The sequence below is a fragment of the Trichosurus vulpecula genome, chromosome 5, assembly GCF_011100635.1.
Source record: "Trichosurus vulpecula isolate mTriVul1 chromosome 5, mTriVul1.pri, whole genome shotgun sequence".
In the NCBI taxonomy this organism is placed as follows: Eukaryota; Metazoa; Chordata; class Mammalia; order Diprotodontia; family Phalangeridae; genus Trichosurus; species Trichosurus vulpecula.
Genome location: NC_050577.1, coordinates 107,513,643 through 107,533,129, shown reverse-complemented (window position 1 = coordinate 107,533,129; position 19,487 = coordinate 107,513,643). Strand labels below are relative to the sequence as shown.

Genomic DNA, 19,487 nt, shown 5'->3' with positions numbered 1-19,487 from the left:
ATCATTCTCACGGAAACTTAGGGGGATAAGGGCCAAACCACATCACCTTTATTTATTAGAAATAATAAATAAAAACACAGCCATAAATCTCCTTTCCCTTGAAGCAGTAACACCCCCCCACCACCACCACTACCACCTTGGAAATAAAATCAGGTTGAATTTCAGGTCTTGGTCCATACATATCTAGGTTGGGATGGGGAGGGAGAAGAGAAGGGGGGGTGCGTTGGGGTTAGGGGTTGAAGAGCTATTAAAGGGACCGGAGGAGGTGAAGGGGCGTGTGTGTTGGGGGGAGCGGGGGTGTAGAGCAGTTGAATGAGATGTGGAGGGGGGCGTGCGGGCAGATGGGGGCGCGTGGGCAGATAAAGGGGAGCTAGGACGGATGGGGGGAGCGTGAGCAGATTAGGGGGGCGCTCGGACAGATTGGGGGGCGTGAGCAGATAAGGGGGCGCTAGGACAGATGGGGACGCGTAAGCAGATCAGGGGGGCGCTCGGACAGATTGGGGCGCGTGAGCAGATCAGGGGGACGATCGGACAGATGGGGGCGCGTGAGCAGATCAGGGGGCGCCTGGACAGATGGGGAGCGTGAGCAATTCGGGGGCTCTCGGACAGATAGGAGGCGCGGACAGATGGGGGGCTCGCGGGCAGATAAGGGGGAGCACAGAGAGAACACGGTGGGGGAGGGGGCGTGATCCCAGGACGAGGATGGGGGAGCCGCGGAAGGAGAGAAGGGAGTCGGGGAACCAGTGGCCGGTGGGGGGGGGGGTGAATGGTGAGGGGGTGGGAGAGAGGCCGGAGCGGGTGCCCGCTTACCTTCGTACATGGGGGCCATCGGGGCCAGGATGTCCGTTATTCATGGCAACGGAAAGGAGAAAGCGAAGCGAGACGTCGGCCCCCCCAAACTCAGTCGGAATCTGCCATCTTGAGCCTGGGTCTCGTCCGCTCGGGCTCTCCGCGCCGCCGCCGCCGCCGCCGCCGGGGCCGCCCGCTCCCGCATCACCGCCTCGCTTCTCCGGGGAGGGGGGGAGGGGCGGGGGGCAGGCCGGCCGCCCCCTTGATCCTGGCCATGCAAAGCGGCGCGGGCCGGGGGGGGGGGGAGGCGGGAGGTAGAGGGGGGCCGGGCCGGACGGGGATGGGGGGGGCGCCTACTCCTCTCCCTCTCTCCCTCTTTGAAAAGGAGAATAAATAATCAATAAATAAAGGCCCGGGGCGGGCGGCCGGGCGGGCGGCGGCGACAGGCAGGCCCACGGGAGGCTGGCGGCCGCGGGGGCCCCCCCGAGGTGGGTCCGCGTTGGGGGGGTTGGGGGGGGAAAGAGGGAGGGGGGAGGGAAAGGGGGAGGGTGCGCGACCAATCCCCCGTGCTCTCAGCTCAACATGTCTGTGTGTGTCGGGGGGTTCGGCAAAAGTTGCATTGGAGGAGAGAGAGGAGAGGAGAGAGGAGGAGGAGGAGAGCAGAGCGAGGGGGACCCAGACCAAGAGAGAGCGACCGAGGGGAGAAAAAAAAAAGCGAAAGGGGAGTTTGCATGTAATCGAGCACCGATGACACGGATGAGAGGGAAGGGAAGGAGGAGAACAGTGGGAAACGGAAAGGAGAGAGGGGGAGGGGCGGGGGGGCGGGGCAGGGGGCGGAGGACGGGGGAGAGACGGGGGGAGCAGGGGGGCAGACCAGGGAAGGCCCAGGAAAAGTACCGAAGGAAGAGTCCGCACAGTCCTATAGGATTTTTTTTTAATTGTATAGAATTATGTCTGAGTCAGGAGGAAATGGCCCTAAAGCTCCTGACAAGTGGTGCCCTTGGTTCCTGGGAAGGGAGGTTGGTGGTGGGGTGAGGAGGGAAAAGGGGGGCGAGGTTGGAATGTGTGTAGTCCTGTATGTTGTAAGCACTTAATAAAAGCTTGTTGAATGAATGAAATAAATAGGAAAGGACCGGGGGAGTAAGAAAAAAAGAAAATGGGGAGGGAGAGGGGAGAAGGGAACTATGCGTTGTCCTGTATCTCGTGAATACTTGATATTTGTTGAATGAATGAAACGAATAGGAAAGGTCTGAGGGGCATAAAAAAGAAAAGAGATGGGAGTGGGGTGGGGTCGTTGAATGAATGAAAAGAATAGGAAAGGACCGAGGAGAGAAAAAAAGGGTGTGGGGGAGAGGGGAAAGAGGGATGAGATTGAAATACAGTACGTTGTTTTGTATGTGATAAGACACTTAATAATGGTTGGTTGAATGAATGAAAGGAATAGAGAAGGACTGAGGAGAGTAAAAAAAGGGGAGGGGGGGAGAAAGAGACAAGAGTGAGATACGAAGTCCTGTATTCAGTAGGTACTAATTAAGGTTAGTTGAATGAATGAAACTAATAGGAAAGAAAGAGCCAACTGGAGTTAAAAAAAAAAATCTGTGGAAAATGAATTAAAAAAAAAACTACTGTGTGTGGATTGCAAGGAAGAAATAACCTCACTTTCTTCAAATTGTAAAATGAACAGTGTCTAAGAACCTTTCCAGGTCTAAATCCTGTGATCAGTTAAAAAACAAAACATCTTTGCATACTGAGGTTTCACCTGAACCTATTCTCCTGGCTTCCAGATTTCAGCCCAACCTTTTTTTCCCTTACCTTCCCTTTACCCACCCTAACCTCCAGCCAAATTACACTCCTAGTTCCCAGAGTACTTTCACCTTCTACCTGGTATTGTATGTTCCAGCTTTTTGCTTAATTACCTTTACTTAAAATGTCTTCTTCTCCCCAACCCCGGAATAATTCCCACTTCTGTCCTTCAATAACTGGCTCCAGTGTTGTCCTTCAGTAACTAGCTCAAATTGCCAGTTTCTCCATGAAGCCTTCATCATGCAAGCACGAAGTGATTTTTCCCATTTGGAAATTGGGAAGACACTTTCTATTTTGTATGGTGAAATAGAAAGCCCACTGGGTTCTGGTCCTGGGTCTGCTCCTTATTAAACTGTGTGATCATGTGCGAATTACCTCTCCCCAGTTTGATCATCTGTCTTATGAGTGAAAGGGTCAGACTAGATCTTTTGCAGGGGTGGGGAACCTGCAGCCTGGAAGCTACAGGTGGCCCTGTAGGTCCTCAAGTGTGGCCCTTTGACTGAATCCAAACTTCACAGAACAAATCTCCTTAATAAAAGGATTTGTTCTGTAAAACTCAGACTCAAGGGGCAGCTAGGTGGCGCAGTGAGTAGAGCACCGGCCCTGGAGTCAGGAGGACCTGAGTTCAAATCCTGCCTCAGACACTTGAAACATGTACTAGCTGTGTGACCTTGGGCAAGTCGCTTAACCCCAATTGTCCTGTCAAAAAGCAAAAAAAAAAAAAAACAAAAACAAAACTTGGACTCAGTCAAAAGGCTGCACCCAAGGACCTAGAAGGCCACATGTGGCCTTGAGGTTTCCCACCCCTAGTCTAGTTCATGGTATTTAGATCTGGAAGGGACATTTGGGTCTTCTAGTCCAACTCCTTCATGTTACAGAAGAGGAAATTGAGAGCAAAATAGATGGATTGATTTGCGCAAGGTCACACAATCATATAATGTGATTCAATGAATCATATTGTTACATACGTTTGACTTCCTCCTAGTGTTTATTTTGCACATTTCTTCCCTCTTCTCAAGTGGGTTCCCTCACACTGGAGTTCTTTGAAAAGAGGCTTGATAACCATCTGTTGGGGAAACTTAAAGGGAGATTCTTGTTCGGAGACAGGTTAGATTAGATCACCTCTGAAGCTCCTTCCACTTAACAGATTCCACAAGTCTAACCTTGTGAAAAACTTCTTAACAATTAGAGCTGTCCAAAAGTGGAGTGGTCCCAGAAGAAGCTATTGTGTTCCTCATCACTAGGGGCCCTTTAACAGAGATGGCTAGGTGGTTCAGTAAACAGACTGCTGGACTTGGAATCAGGAAGACCTGAGTTCAAATGCTGGGTGACCCTAGGCAAGTCACCTAGACATGCAAAGCCCTTCATAACCCGGACATCGGGATGCAGTGACACTGGGCACCAGGCAATCTATGTCTTGACTCAGCTTTTTCTCTGGCTTGTGGGGAATTAATTCTCTGCCTCATCTCCATCTCCTGGCTTCCCTAGCTGTCCCAGTTAAAATCCTACCTTCTTCAAAAAGCCTTTCCTGATCCCTCTTAATGCTCATGCCTTCCTTCTGTTAATTATCCCTGAGTTATTCTCTATATCTCTTGTTTGTACATAATTGTTTGCATGTTGTCTTCCTCATTAAACTGTGAGTTCTTTGAAAGCAGATATTTTTGTCTTTCTTGGTATTTCCAGCACTTAACACAAAGACTAGCGCATTTTGTCGTTGTTCAGTAGTTTTAGTAGAGTCCAAGTCTTCATGACCCCTTTTTGGGTTTTCTTGGCAAAGATACTGGAGTGGTTTGCCATTCCCTTCTCCAGCTCATTTTACAGATGAGGAAACTGAGGCAAAGGGGGTTAAGTGACTTGCCTGGGGTCACATAGCTAGTAAGTCCACCTCAGATTTGAATTCAAGTGTTCTTGACTCCAGGCCTGGGGCTCTATCCACTTCACCACAACTGGCACACAACAGGTGCTTAATAAATGCTTCTTGACTTAATCCCTGACTGCTTGTTTCCTCATCTGTAAAAACAAGGTTGTTGTGGGGATCAAATGAGATAATAAATGTAAAGCACTCTGCACACCTTAAAGTAATAGACAAATAGTAGCTGTTATAATTTGTTGTAAATAAAAGTTCCCTTTTGAGGCACGTATGTGGCTTACTGACTAGAGTCCTTGGAGTCAGAAGACGTCAGGTCATTTAACCTCTCTGTGCCTCAGTTTCCTCATCTGTTAAAATGGGAGTGATCATAGCACCTACCTTGCAGTTTTGTGGGAATCCAATGAGATCACACACATATTGTACTTTGCAAACTTGAAATCATCATATAATTGCTAGCTATCATAGACGGGACAACTACTTGTCAGAGATGTAAAGAAGACTCCTCGCTCGTGTATAGGTTGAACTAGATTTCTGAGTTCTCTGTCAATTCAGATCTTGTGCTTCCCTTCCCACCTCAGCTGATAGAGTCTCAGGATGTTTTTATGCATCAACAAGCTATTCATATTCGGTTACTCCTTTACAAAGTATGAACACCTCTCTGACTAAGAGGGGTACAACATTATTGGACAAATAATGATTGGCCATCCCCCCATTCCGGGGCAATCTTTAAAAGACACAGTCCAATTCTTTCCAGTCAATTGGCAAAAGTTCAAGAGTTGGAGATGACTGAAGCAATAACATTGCCATGGCGCAGCTACTCCTACCTTAAGGCACGATGAAAGGAGCAGAGACACACATTCCAGACAAACATGGGTATAGAGAGACTGTCATTTAAGGAAAGAAGTAGTTTCATGGAATGGGGCCTCTGGCTGTTAAAAAGAGCCAGCTCTGGCCTCAAGATAGATCTAGCCTTGGCAATCCAGAGTCAACCTGCAAAAAGGAACAGATGTTGGGAGCCCAGCTGAGCCATCGTGCCCAAAGAGGGCATTGCAAAGACTCCACAGGAGAGAAGGGATTTAAGGCCCTATAGTACCAGGAGGTGTATTTTGCCTTAGTCTTACATGGTCCTAATATGCTAGTATTGTACCCTTAAGTTTTTGTCCATTCTTCTGCCAGATATGTTGTGTATTTGTGGGAAAGTAAAACTCAGGCTGGGGAGGGAGAATGTTTTATAGTTTTTTTTTTTACTATGCCATTTTAGCAAATGTCTTTCCTAAGAGCTGAATGTGTCTACTGGCTGTCCCTTAAAGTGAAACACCTCAGTGAAGGCTCGTGAGTTTTATGAAGTAGTCACCTACAGACTACCCTAAAATCCAAGGGTAATAGCTGTCTTTTGGGTGTGCAAGCAGAAAGTATGGCTGCCAAATTGGGTGACTATCCTAAAAGAGGTGCTCTGCAAAGATGGATGGATGAATGGATAAAAGAATGAGTGAATGAATGGATCCATCACAAAAATTCTATTCTAGGGCATAGAGATAACTGAGTTCTTGAAAGCTACTTGAGCAGAACACATATTTCAAAGATCTATCAAACTGGAAAGGCTTCAAGTACAGGACTGGCAACCAACTACATCTGCTGTCTGACAATAAGACTAGCCAAATATGGGGAGGCTCCTTGCCGAAAAATTGGACATTAAGTGATTCTTTTTTTTGCTGTTGTTTTTAACCATGGTGACCCATAAAAGAGATTAAAAATACAAAATTGCCCTCAATCCTGTGCAGCCCCTTTCCAATTCCAGAGTGTTGGTGGCAGATAAACAGAAAGAGGGCAGAGGTTGCTAAGAATTACACAGCTGTTAGACTGTCCACAAACATTAATTTAACTATTATTACTCTTAATGTTCAATCTTTGTCCAGCAACCAATGAGTTGACACATTATTAGAAGAACAAAAGCATATCTATACTGACATTCTCATGATAAATGAAACTAGAATCTGCAGCTAAGTGGAAGTATAGCTCACAGGTACAATTTGGAAGGACAAACAAAGGATTTGTGGATTCATAAGACATTTGGTCATCTTGCAAAATTTGGAGCTATTGTGTTCCCCATCACTAGAGGTCCTTTAACAGGGAGAACTAGGTCCCCTATAAAGGAAAGAGCATAAGCAAACAGAATACCACGAATATAACCACAGCTCATTTATTGCAGTGAATAAAAAGGAAGTTTTCTAGAAAACTTTGTAAGACTCTCTACACCGGTGATTTCCACTACAAAAGTAGGTATTGGGGAATGTAGCAAAAACAACCACCACAAAACATTTTGGAAAATACAATTCAAGTCTGAGGAATCATACAATCACTGATTCTCTTAGTTGGAAAGGACCTCAGAGGCCATAGCTCTAATTGTTAGGAAGTTTTTCCTTCCATCAAGCCTAAATTCACCTTTTTGCAGCTTGCCTCCATTACTTGCAGAACAAGCCCAATCTCTCAGCTATGTATATGACAGTCTTTCAAGTACTTCAAGATACATCTTTTTTCTAAATTTAAGATCCCAGGTTCCTCCAACCAAACTTCAAGTAGCAGGAACTCAAGACCCTTCAACATCCTAGTCACTCTCCTCTGGCCACGTTCCAGCTTATCAAAGTCCTCCCCAACATGTGGTACCCAAACTTAAACACAATTCTCCCCAAAATGGTCTGACCAAGGCAGGGTTAGCAGGACTCCAGCTTCCCTTGCCCTGGATACTGTGCCTCTCCTAATGTGATCTTATTGCACGTTAACTTTTTTTTTTTGCCATATCACACTGTGTACTCATATTAATCTTTCAGTCCACTAAAACTTCCAGGTCCTTTTTCAAATTAACTGCTACTTAGCCTCACTTTCCTCATCTTTTACTTGTGAAGCTGTTTTTTTTTTTTAAACTCAAATATAAGACTTTTATGATTATACCTATTAAATTTCATCTTCTTTCACAAAATCCTACTCTGGCTTCAGAATATCATTCTTGAGAGTTTCTCATTAATTAGTCAATCAAAAAGCATTTAGTAGGAACCTAATAAGAATAATAGCTAACATGTATATAGCACTTTAAAGTTTATAAAGCACTTTACATATATTATCTAATTTCATCCTTACAACAGCTCTGTTAAGTAGATGCTATTATTATCCCCATTTTACAGATATGGAAACCGAAGATGAAAGAAGTTAAGTGACTTACCCAGAGTCACATAGCTGGTTATGGTCAGAGGAAGGTTTTGAACTCGAGTCTTCACGATTCCAAGTCCAACACTCTATCCACCAGGGTGGCCACCTAGCTGCCACACTATGCTGGATTCCAGGGAGAAAAAGACAAGAAGGAAGCAGTCTTGTTTTCAAGAAATTTATATAGGTAGTATAAAACCTGTGCAAAATAGTCATTATACCTCATCATTATAACCAAACAGTTATTATAAACAGTCATTATGCCCAAAGACCCCAGGAACTCTCTCAGCAGATAAACATTTGATTCTCCTGGCTAGTCAGAGAGATGGTTAGACATGCTAGCCAAGAGTAACACCAATTTAAAGTAGAATTTCATTTATAAAACATTACAAAGGGGATGACCAAAGATCATGAGCAGTGTTGTATTACAAAACGGTGAAAAGGCATGGAGGGAGAAATGAGTCTGCAGAAAACTGGGCATGAGACATAACTAAATCAGTTAATACTGAGAGCATCTATGGGTGAAATTGAAAGGATAACAAATATATAAGAAATTAAACAGAGCTGCCAGTGTTTCTATAGTGCTCAATTCTCCTTAGCGATTAGACTAGAATCACTACATTTGGACCCTTAACATCTCAGTACTCAAAGTACTCTATTCTAATATGTATAGAAATAAATGAAGTTGAGAAGAGTAGTTGGACCCAATCAAATACATATTGGGAAAAAATCAGTGCTGGAGTAGACAGACTTCTAAGAATGTGCAAGTATAGCTTATTTATTTAGTCCATTTGCATATACCTTAGATAGACATTAAGGATAGATAGTGAGCTGGCACCATATTGAGGAAGATATTAGGCTAAATCACATTTTGGAAACTGTGTAATACCTTCAATGATTTCAATCTGTTATTCTTTGTCTAAAGCAAAACTCAATTATCCCATACACCTCCCCCAAGACAACTTCTCCTTCTGACTTCCCTATTTCTGTTAATGGTACCAATATTTTCCCAGCCATCCATGTTTAAAATCTGAGTCATCTTTATGATTTCTCTCCACTCCCTCACCCCTAAGCCCCATAAGCAACCTGTTGATTTTTTCTCTTACAATATATTTTGTACTTATAAAAGTTTAGCGTTGAAAAGCACCTTAGAGATTATTGACCCAGCACCCACATTTTGTAGGGAAGGAAATTGGGCCCAAAGGGTTTAAGTATTGGTCCGAGGTCACATAGAGAGCAAGTGATAGAGCTGAAACTAAACTCAGTCTTTGGATTCTAAACCCATTGCTCTTTCCAATATGCTATTCATCCCTTCCTTTCTATTGATATTGCTACCACCTTCTAATCTATCTCTTAGCTTATATCTGGGTTAAACTAGTTTCCTAACTCATCTTCTTGCCTTCAGTTTTACTCCTTCCAATCCTTCCTACATACCACTAACAAATTATTCTTCCTCATGCATTGCTCTGACTATATACCTCCCTTCATAAAAAGTCAAGTCAAGATGTCTGCCCTCAAAGAGTTTACAAACTTATGGGTGACATAACACTTGGGTGACAATATGAAACCCCCAGATAAATTGTAGGTAATCTCAGGGAGATTAGTATTAAGGGGAATCAGGAATGGCTTCTTGTACAGATTTCAGTGATTCTGTGTGGCCTTCATGATAACATCCCTAGTTTCCATTCAAAGCCAGCTACAACCCCAATCCAACCTACCTTTCCAAATTTGTTTCCTTAAAAAATACTCAACTTCTAATCAGACTGCTTTACATATCATCCTGAATATATTTTGCACATTCATGCCTTTGAAACTTTAAATGATTACATTCACCAAACATTTATTAATTATCTACCCTACTAGGGGGCAAATTATAATACAAATAAGTGGCTATGAAATCAGTTGAGAGGTCTCTAATTACATATATATGATATAACCTGAAGAACTCATCCTTGTATAGATTTCAAGTAAAGATAGAGATGTTTTACTAGATAGCACAAGGCACACACATTCATATATATATGTATATATATATACATACATATAAATACCTGTATAATCAAGCTTGCTTACTCTGAAAATTTTTAATTAAAATATTTTTCAATTACAAGCATTTATTTCCTCTCTTCCCACCCCACTCCACTGAAAAAAGAAAATAATAATAATAAATGTATATAATGAAACAAAACAAATTCCTGCATTGGCCATGTCCAATTATCCTATTTGGTTGTTTCATTCTTGAAAAGGCCTCACTTTACAAGACTTCCCATGCTACAGAGTTTTGAGAGAATAGTCATCTGAAAGAACATATAAAGTCACTTCCCTCATACATGTGCTATGTATAATAAATTCACAAAGTGATACAGAAATTGGGCTGGCAGCTTTCTACCCACCTCAAACCAATTGTAATGCTTAAAGACTCTGAGGTATAGATTTAGAATTTGGACTCTACGATTTACTGGTCATGTAACCTACAGGATATCACTTAACTTTTCTTGGACTCAGTTTCCTCATCTTTTAGAAGGAGGGGCTAGATGACTGCTAAAGTTTCTTCCAGCTCTAAGTCTATGATGCTGTGATCCTACTCTAAGTAAATGGATATGAGGTAGCACCTTGTCTTCTTGCCAACTGAAACAGTGAAAAATCCAAAGCAGAGATTGAGAAGCCAATAACCAGAGAGAGCTCCCCAGAAGCAAGTCCCCCTACAGTGGCACAAAGACTGGGTTGCAAAGATCATTCATTGTCTTTCCCCATGGATGCAGTAGGCTTTTATGGTGGTATGCTGCTTGGAGAAGATAGAACCTCTGGGGAGAACTGGAAAAGCATTTATGAAGGGAGGATGGGAGAGACAAAGACAATGATGTCTTATTCTAAGAACCAGCTGACCATAGAGTTTGTATCCTTGTTGTGTTGGTAAGTTAAAGTAAACCAAGGATTTATTATGTATGCTACTTTATTTCCATGCTGAAGGGGCCATTGTGTTTCATGAAGGTACCAACTTTAGAGGGGGGATTCACCTAAAATCAAGTCAACAAGCAATTATTAAGTTCTCTCTATATGTCAGGCTAAGTGATGGGGAAAGAAGGCAAAAAATATGGTCTCTGCCTTCAAAGATCTCACATTCTAGTGAAGGAAAGAACAATAGAAGGTCAGTTGGGCAGAGAGAAGGCATTAGCGTTGGGGGGACCTGGAAAGGCTTCTTGAAGAAGGTGGGATTTTAGCTGAAACTTGAAGGACATTGTGGAAGCCCAGGAGGCAGAAGTGAGGAGGGAGAGCATTCCAGGCATGGGGAACAGCTAGTGAAAATGCACAGAGATGGGAGATGAAGTGTCCTGTGCAGAGGAGCACAAGGAGGCAAAGACGGAGCACAGTGTCCATTTACTCTTTGACAACCCAATGCACTACAGCATATAAAGCATTGTACTATGAATTGGAAATAGAAATAAGGGAGAAAGCTACACTCAGCCAGTTCCTTGGTCAGATCATATCAAGATGACTGTGTTCACTTCTGGCCATCACATTTTAGAAAAGACATTAACAAGCAGAAGCATATCCAAAGGATGGTGACCAGAATTAAAAGAAGACTGGAAATAATGCCATATTAGAATTGGTTGAAGGAATGGAGCATGCTAGAGAAAAGCTGTTTATGTTCTTTAATCTAACTAACTCCCTGCTGGGCATATACTCCAATCGAGTCTGAGGGAAAGGGAAGGGTCCCATATCTTTGGGACTTCTCCGTTGACTTCTCTACCATGCACCTTATTGAGATAATCTTGTCATCCTATAAGATCTCCTCAGCCTTGGGACTCCACCTCAACACCACCTTCTGCCTTTCTGATTGGAGGGTGGGGCCATGAAATCCAAACTTCCATTTAACAAGAGAGCTCAGTTCAGACATCTCATTTCTTACCTGGCTGCACAACTTTGGCACTTCTCTGACAGACTTTTACATGATTGGGTACCTTCTGGAGTATCTTCTACTCCCTACCTTTCCTCTCCCCTTTTCTTCAGCTTTCTTTTGTGTCTTACATTTCCTCATTAGCTCCTTGTAAGCAGGGACTGTCTTTCTTTTTTCATATTTGTATCCCTGGAGCTTAGTACAATGCTTGGCACTTAGTATGTGTTTATTAACAATTAATCAAGAAGAGAAGATAGTAGGGAGAAGATAGCCATCTTCAAATAATAAAAGGAAGGAAGAGGAATTAAACTTGTTTTATTTGGCCCCATAAGGTCAAATAAAATAGGAATAATGAGTAGCAGTTGCAGAGAAACAGATTTTGACTTGATATAAGGAAAAATTTAGTTAAAAATGGAATATTCTTTAAGTGTAGATTGTATGAGCAGTTGTCATGAGTGATTTATTTATTTTTAAATTATATCGATACTTAATATATCCCAGATTCATATTCACATTCTTAATTGAGGTTTTACATTGACAACTTATATTCCACTAAAATCTCTAGATCCTTTCTGCCATAGTAGAGCACTGTCCACCCAAAGGAATAATCGTTTATGTACATTCTTCCACATTTTCTCTAATATTGTTTCTGCAAGTATACTATTGTGGGCTTGTCAAGGAATTTTGCTTTGCTTGAAGGGTTTGTTTTTGACCAGTTCTTCTACTTATGCATCAAACAGTACATTTGTTCTTTACTTCATTTAGATTTGGAAATGGGTAGTCCCAGGCAATAAACAAAAGTGGCCTGCTAAGACACCGTGGTTTGAAGAGAAAAAACCGTGCACTGTTATAATGAACAGAGCAGGCGCTCTGGAGTCAAGTTTGACTCCTGAAACTGACCATCCATGTTACCTTGCACAAAGCTTTTCCATTGCCTGGGCCTCAGTTGGCTAAACTCTAAAATGAGGGGATTAGACTACATGACCTCTAGATCTCCCTTACAACTCTAAATGTATGATTGCGTAAATTAGTAGTCCTAATTTTAAAATGGGAAAATGCTAAACTCAGAAGCCCAGTGGGAGGTTAAAAAGAAATACACTTTGGAGTTAGGAGATAGAAGTTCAAGACCCCTCTACCCTGACAAGTTATATGGCTCCAGGCAAACTTCTTCAGCAGCAGAAAGAGGTACTCATCCTTCTTACCACCTGTCTTCACAGGGTTAGTGTGAAAAAAGAGTTTTGAAAACAACACATCTTTGTATAAATGCTTGTTATTTTTCTTTTATGACCCTTCACCCCTAGAATCTTCCAGTGTAACAAAGAAAAACAACTGAGTGAAACCAACTTACATGACAACTATTTCTGTCAACATATGCTATATTTGACATTCATAATCCTCTCTGTCTCCCACCATCTACCAAGTGGAGGAAAGAATGTTTCTTCATCCTTTCTGAAGAATTATTATTGGATATTGCACTTAGTCTAAGGTCAGCTACCTTCCAGTATCATTTTCATTTCTATCATAGTAGTCGTTGTGTACAATATTCTGATTTCTTCATTCTGCATCAGTTCATATGCCTTCCCATGTTTCTCTTAATTCTGCTCACTTGTTGCCTCCAGGGTACAAGACTCCATAAGTCTTTTATTTCACAGTTTGTTCCATCCCCTACTTTATTTCCAGTTTTTTGCTTCCTCGAAAAATACTGCTACAAATATTTTGGCACATACAGAACCCTTTCCTCTCTCTCAGATTTCCTTAGGATACACTAGTTGGATTAAAGAGCAAACACAGCTCAACAATCTCTTGCAAAATTCCAAACTATTCTTCAAAAAGATTGGAACAATTCACAGCTTCACCAACAGCTCACTAGTGTGCCTGTCATGCCACAGTCACTGTAATACTTAGTATTTACACCTTTTATCATCCTTGATAAAGTTGGTGGTTTTCAATTTCTCTCTCAATTCCTCTAAAAACAGTTTGTTCCTATCCCCTGATTGCCCATCCATTGGGCTCCTAGTTACAAGTTTACCCACATCTCTGGGACACCAGGACTCCATTCAAAATATCTGAGGCAAATAACTATTCCTACCTGACAATCTCTCTCCCTATTCCATAAGCATTGATTTTGTTTGTAAAAAAGTGTCCCAATGTCCCCCACGATCATGTCTCCCTCACCCCTATTGCTGGATCTCAAGGACGTTTCAGAGGGGATTTTCCTCCAGGCATGGATCAGACTTCACAACCTTAGAGTACCTTCCAAACGCTGTGATTTTATGAAAAAACATCAACAACATAGTCCCTAACCTCAAAGCGTTTACGTTTCTCCAACTTAAGTTGTACTCCATCCTTCTTTGCTTGTCCTTCAAGGTCCAGAGGAAATCCTGAGTCTTTCATAGACCTTCTCTATGATGAGCCAAGCCCATATTGATTTCTCCTTCCTTTGACCTCCTGTAGCACGGTTTAGCTATAGCTGTTAGTTAACTTGAATTATATATTATTCTCCCCAAAAGAGTATAAGTCCCAAGAAGACAGGGACTCTACTTATCTCAGTCTTTGAATCTCTTACAGTATACGTATATATAGTATACATACATACATATATATATATACATATACACACAGTATACATATGGTCCATTGTAAATAGAAAGCATGGCCCATATCTATCATATAGGGCCAATCAATTATCTTTTAATATGTATATGACTATCAGCTATTTCAGGGCAAGTGCTTATTCATTTTTGTTATCTCCCACTGCATTTAGAATAGCACCTTGTACATAGCGGATGTTCAGATTTGTCCACTGATTTATTTTAATTGAGTTTCAGCAACTGTCTACTTGATATAATGCTGAATAACCCATCGTTCAAAAATAATGCTTATTCTCTGTGTTGCTTTCTTTTTTACCCACAAAAGGCATAGGGATCAGGACCAGACCTGTGATCATGTGGGACACTGGGATATTTTTAATATAAGAAAAAAAATTTACATTAAAAAATGGATCTTTATACTAAAAAAGATTGGAAACCATGGATATAGAACAAATAATGACTTTCTTTTCCCTCCTACCCTCCTAGGTTACCTTGTATCTCCCTTTCAGGTGTTTGTAGGGAAGGCCGCTGCCTACATAAACAGTATGAATCAATTCAATTAATTAATTAATCAATTAACTAAACAAATATTTGTTGAGTACACATTATGTGCAAGGTACTAAAGGGGAATGTAAAAATGATAAAGACATAATCTCTGCCTTCAAAGAGTTGATAACTTACCAGAGAAATTAAGATAGAGACAAATAGCTATTATAGGACAGGAAGTAGTACCATGAGAGAAGTACAAACAAATTGCAAAAGGATTACAGAGAAGAGAACAATGATATAGAATGATAGATCTCTAGGTTCAGAAGGTTCCTTCTAGTTCATTTGGTCCAATCACCTCATAGAATCTCAGAGTTAGAAGGGCTTTCCAAAGTTCACCCCACACTTGCATAAGAATTTTTTAAAACTTCCCTGATAAGTAGTCATGTAGCCTTTGACTGAAGACCTTCAGTGAGAAAGTCTTCTCTATATCCCAAGGCAGCACATTCCACTTTTAGATAGCTCTAATTGTTTGGAGGGAAGAGTCGGACACAGAGAAAGGCCTTGTCTGACTAGTGCCTTTTGAATTCATCCCAGTTCCAGCTTTTCAGCCAATTAAATAGGGTTTTCTTTACCGTGTAATTAGCTCGTTGGAGCCAGTTACAGAATTTCTATGCCTGCTCCAAATCAGAAACCAAGGAGTTTCTATTACACATCATCATGCCTTTCTGGAAACAGGGTCCTCAGTCTCTTCCACGTGGATGTTTACATCACACATACCTCTAGTTACATTAACTAAAGTCACATTTGTTTTTTTAGCTGCATCATATTGAGTTTTCATTCCACTAAAATCCTTAGGTCTTTTTCAAATGAACTTTTCCAGTCACAAATCCCCATTTTATACTTGTAAAATTGATTTTTTTGAACCCAAGTGAAAAATAAAGAATATTTATCCCTATTAAATTTCATTTTAAATTTAGCCCTATGTTCTAGTGTGTCAAATATTTCTTGAATCCTGATCCTGCCATCCAACGTGTTTTGTTTCATCTGGAAACTTGATAAGCATGTAATCTATGCCTTTATCCAAGTCATGGATAAAACTATTAAAAAGCACAAGGCCAAGTATAGTTTCCTGGGACACCACACTAAAGACCTCCTTCTAAGTTGTCATTGAACCAATAATCACTACTCTTTGGGTCTGGGCGTTCAGCCAGGTCTGAATCCACTCAACTATCCCATTGTCTAGCCAGCCCACACCTCTCTATCTTTTCTGCATGGATAGCATGAAATTAAATTCTTTGGTAAAATATAGGTAAACAACATAAATAATATGTATTACATAGATACATACATTTCTATATCATTTCCATGATCTACCATCGTAGTTATTTAAAAAAAAAAGGAAATCACGTTAGTTTTGTATGACCTATTCTTGATGAAGCCATGCTGGTTCTCTGTGATCAGTTTTTCCTTTTTTAGATGTCCACTATTCATCCCTTTAGTGGTATGTCCTAGAATTTTATCAGCAATCAAAGTCAAGGTCGTTGGCCTATAATTTTCAAACTCCATTTTCTTTCCCCTTTTGTAAAATTGGTACATTTACCTTTCTCCATTCCTGAGTCACCTCTCTCTACATCCTTTCAAATGCCACTCAGTGGCTCAGCGATCCCATCAGCTAGTTCTCTCATTACTTTGTTATGTAGTTCATCTAGGTCTGGTGGCTTGGACCCATCAAAGGTAACTAGATGCTACTCTTTCCTTACATATCTTGAGTCTTTGCTTTCTAGTTGAACAATCATTCTCTTACACAAATTAAAAATGAAGAATAAGAGTTAGGTAGTTCTACTTTTCATCCACTGTTTGGTGTCTTAATTCTCCTTAGTAACAGTTGGACTAGAAGACCTGGAAGGTGTCTTTCAGCTTTATGACCTTGTGAGCCTAGACATTCTTTCACTCTCTTCTTTATTCCAGGATAGATAAAGCCAAACATAAAAGGAACACACAAATATTTTTGGGGTGTCCTTAGTGTTTCTCTCTAGCCTTACGTCATTCTGGGATTTTACACTCCTGAAACAATGCTTACAAGACAGTATTGCACTTTGATATTCATCCTCCATTAACCTCTTCTTCCTTCCATTTTCTTTACACATGAGCTTCCTGATTATCCACATCAATATCTTCAGATAACTTCCTCTTTTCTTTCTTATAAGAATGATTTCCTTTTGTGAAGAGATAAGCTAACTGAAGACCAGAGAGATGAGATGATTTGTCCAAGGTCATACAGCTGCCTAGTGGCACACCCGGAGCTCAAAGCCACATCTTTGAACTTCCAGTTGGAGGAATCATACAACCGAAGGAATCGGCGGCAGCTTCCTGAAGGAAGCGATATTCAAACTGAATTCCAAAACATAGGCAGATATTTGTGTCTAATGGTAGCCATCTCTAGGACAGGGTCGGGGGAGAGAGAGGGGAGGAAAAAAAATGAAAAAAAATGACATGATAATTTTCTTGTACATTTGAAAGGAATAGCAAGTTGTGGATAACAGATTTGCAACTTTATGTGCAATCATCATTTGTATTGTACTATGTTACAGAAATGCTTGTTTTATTCCACAAGTTAAAAAAGAATAAAAATTTAAAAATAAATAAATTTTAAAGATATAGGTAGAACTTTTACAGGCAGAGATGGGGCAGAAAGCATGCCAGGCAGAAGAAACACTATGAATAGAGGCTTAGTCATCCAATTTGTCGAGCAATCAGAGTATGTTTGATTCTTTGTGATTCAAACTAAACCCCACAATACCTAAATCTCATTTGACTTCAGTGTGCCATGCTTCCCTCTCTATAAAACTGAGATGATAAAACTATCCTTCCTCATGGGATAGCATAAGGCGTGGATGGGGAACTTCTACCACTTGGCTCCATTTTGTTCAGCTTGACCAGCAGATACCAAGAGTTTATAGTCCCAGAGAGCCCTTGTGGATTTGCCCTAGTTATAATCTTGCATTCCCATTTATGTCTCAAGTTGTAAAAATCCACAAGGTTATAATATGTTCAAAGCTATAAGAATCTAGCTCTGTTAAAGTGCGTATAAGTCTGTTTTGTGTTGGTGTGTCTATCAGCTTCCGTGTTTGTGTGTGCATGGGCCAGTTGATCTCTTTGTGAGTTGTTCTCTGTTTCCTCTGTCCCATATCTCTTTTCCTGTGTCTGATTCTGTGTTTGGACCTGTTTCTTTCTGTGTTACCAGGTGAATGGGTGTTCATAGGATTTAGAGCTTTGAGATCTAATCCAACCCTCTTATTTTACGGATGAGAAAAATGAGCCTCAGATTTGGGGAAGTGACTTGACCCAGGTCATTCAGGTAGTAAACAGCAGAGGGAGGGGCAGAACCCAAGTTCTCTAACTCCAAATCCAATGTTCTTCCCATAAAGTTTTGATGTATCTCCATTTCTTTTGCAAGCTCTCTTTCTTTTTCTTTGTATAGCTGTCTTTATTTACCCCTCATACTCTTTTTTTTTCCATCTTCTCCTTTGTCTCCTCACTTTTGTCTCTCTAAATCCAGGCCATGACGTAGAAATAAAGAATATTTTTGCTGTTTGTTATATTTGATTCACAACTGTGGCATATTTAAAAGTTAAATTTCTGATTTAGGTGGTATTTAGTCACTCCAAAAAAAATTCTTTGAACAGAAAAAAGTCAGGGTTATAGGTACCAGTCATGAAAAATTATAAGTGCTTTTATAGCACAAAGTGTTTAATGAGTGAATTTAAGCAGTGTATAGAAATTAATAATTCAAAAATTATATCTTCAAAAACAGTTAGTGAAAGAGATATTCAGGTAGAGGAGAATATACTAGGAAGGAGCATGGTATGTTGGATAGAGTGCTGGGCTTGGAGTCAGGAAGACTTGGGTTTGAATCCTGCCTCAGACACTTACTTGCTATGTGATCCTGGGAAAATCACTTAACTTCTCTGGACATCAGATTCTTCATCTGTAAAATGAGATGAAATGAGATGACTTGTAAGGCCCCTTTCAGCTCCACATATGTTATTCTAGGACTTTTTGATAGTGGAAAGAAGATGAAAGGGGAAATTCCACTGGCAAATATTAGCCTTAGATAATAGTATCAGATTCAGAGTTAGAAGGGAACCTAAAGATTATGTGTTCCAACCCCGCTATTCCACAGATGAGGAAACTGAGGCCCAGAGAACCTAAGTGATGTGATAAATAGTAGAGTTGAGATTTAAACTTAGGTCCTTCAATTTCAACTCCAGTGATTTTTCTACTGTCTGGTTCTTCCTGTGGAAGACAGAATTGTGCTAAAACTGTAAAAAGTAAGAGAGTCAATCAGGCACAGGGAAAGCAACCTAAGGCAGCGTGGTATACTAGAAAGACCACCAGAGGAGGAGTCAGAAGAACCAGATCAGAATCCTGTCTCTGCCACTCTCTAGACTGCAAACTCCAAGAGGACAAGGAACGATTCTTAACTCAATGTTCAACCTGCCCCAGCACATGGCACAGTGCTTGATAGATAACCTACTAAATGCTTGCTTTTGTATTGTTGTAGCCTTCTAATTCTGAGCAAACCATAGGATCACAAGTTGTAGAACTGGAAAGGACCTTTGAGATCATCTAGTTAAACCCTCTGGTTTTCTAGATGAAGAAACCAAAGCTCAGAGATTTACCTGTACCACAATTCAATCCAGGGTCTCCTGACCCCCAAATCTAGTGCTCTTCCTAACATCCCCAGTTTCCTCCGCTATAAATTGAAGTTAATAATATTTTCATGACCCACCATACAGGGTCATTGTAAGGATCAAAAGAGATAAGGTATGATATAAGCTTTGTA

The 19,487-nt window shown here is 41.0% G+C and overlaps 1 protein-coding gene across 9 annotated transcripts in view; it reads right to left on the bottom strand.

Annotated features, from left to right (window-relative positions):
• Positions 1 to 1,011, bottom strand: part of HIPK2 (homeodomain interacting protein kinase 2) — a 256,243-nt gene extending 255,232 nt beyond the window's left edge. For 6 of the 9 annotated variants that reach the window (XM_036759551.1, XM_036759553.1, XM_036759552.1 and 3 more), the window contains exon 1: positions 811 to 959. In XM_036759551.1, the coding sequence (XP_036615446.1) occupies positions 811 to 829 (19 nt within the window). In that variant the 5' untranslated portion in view covers positions 830 to 959. Of the gene's footprint in view, positions 1 to 810 lie in introns of all 9 variants that reach the window. The other 3 variants (XM_036759556.1, XM_036759557.1, XM_036759554.1) reach the window with 3 other exon arrangements.
• Positions 1,012 to 19,487: the final 18,476 nt, after the last annotated feature.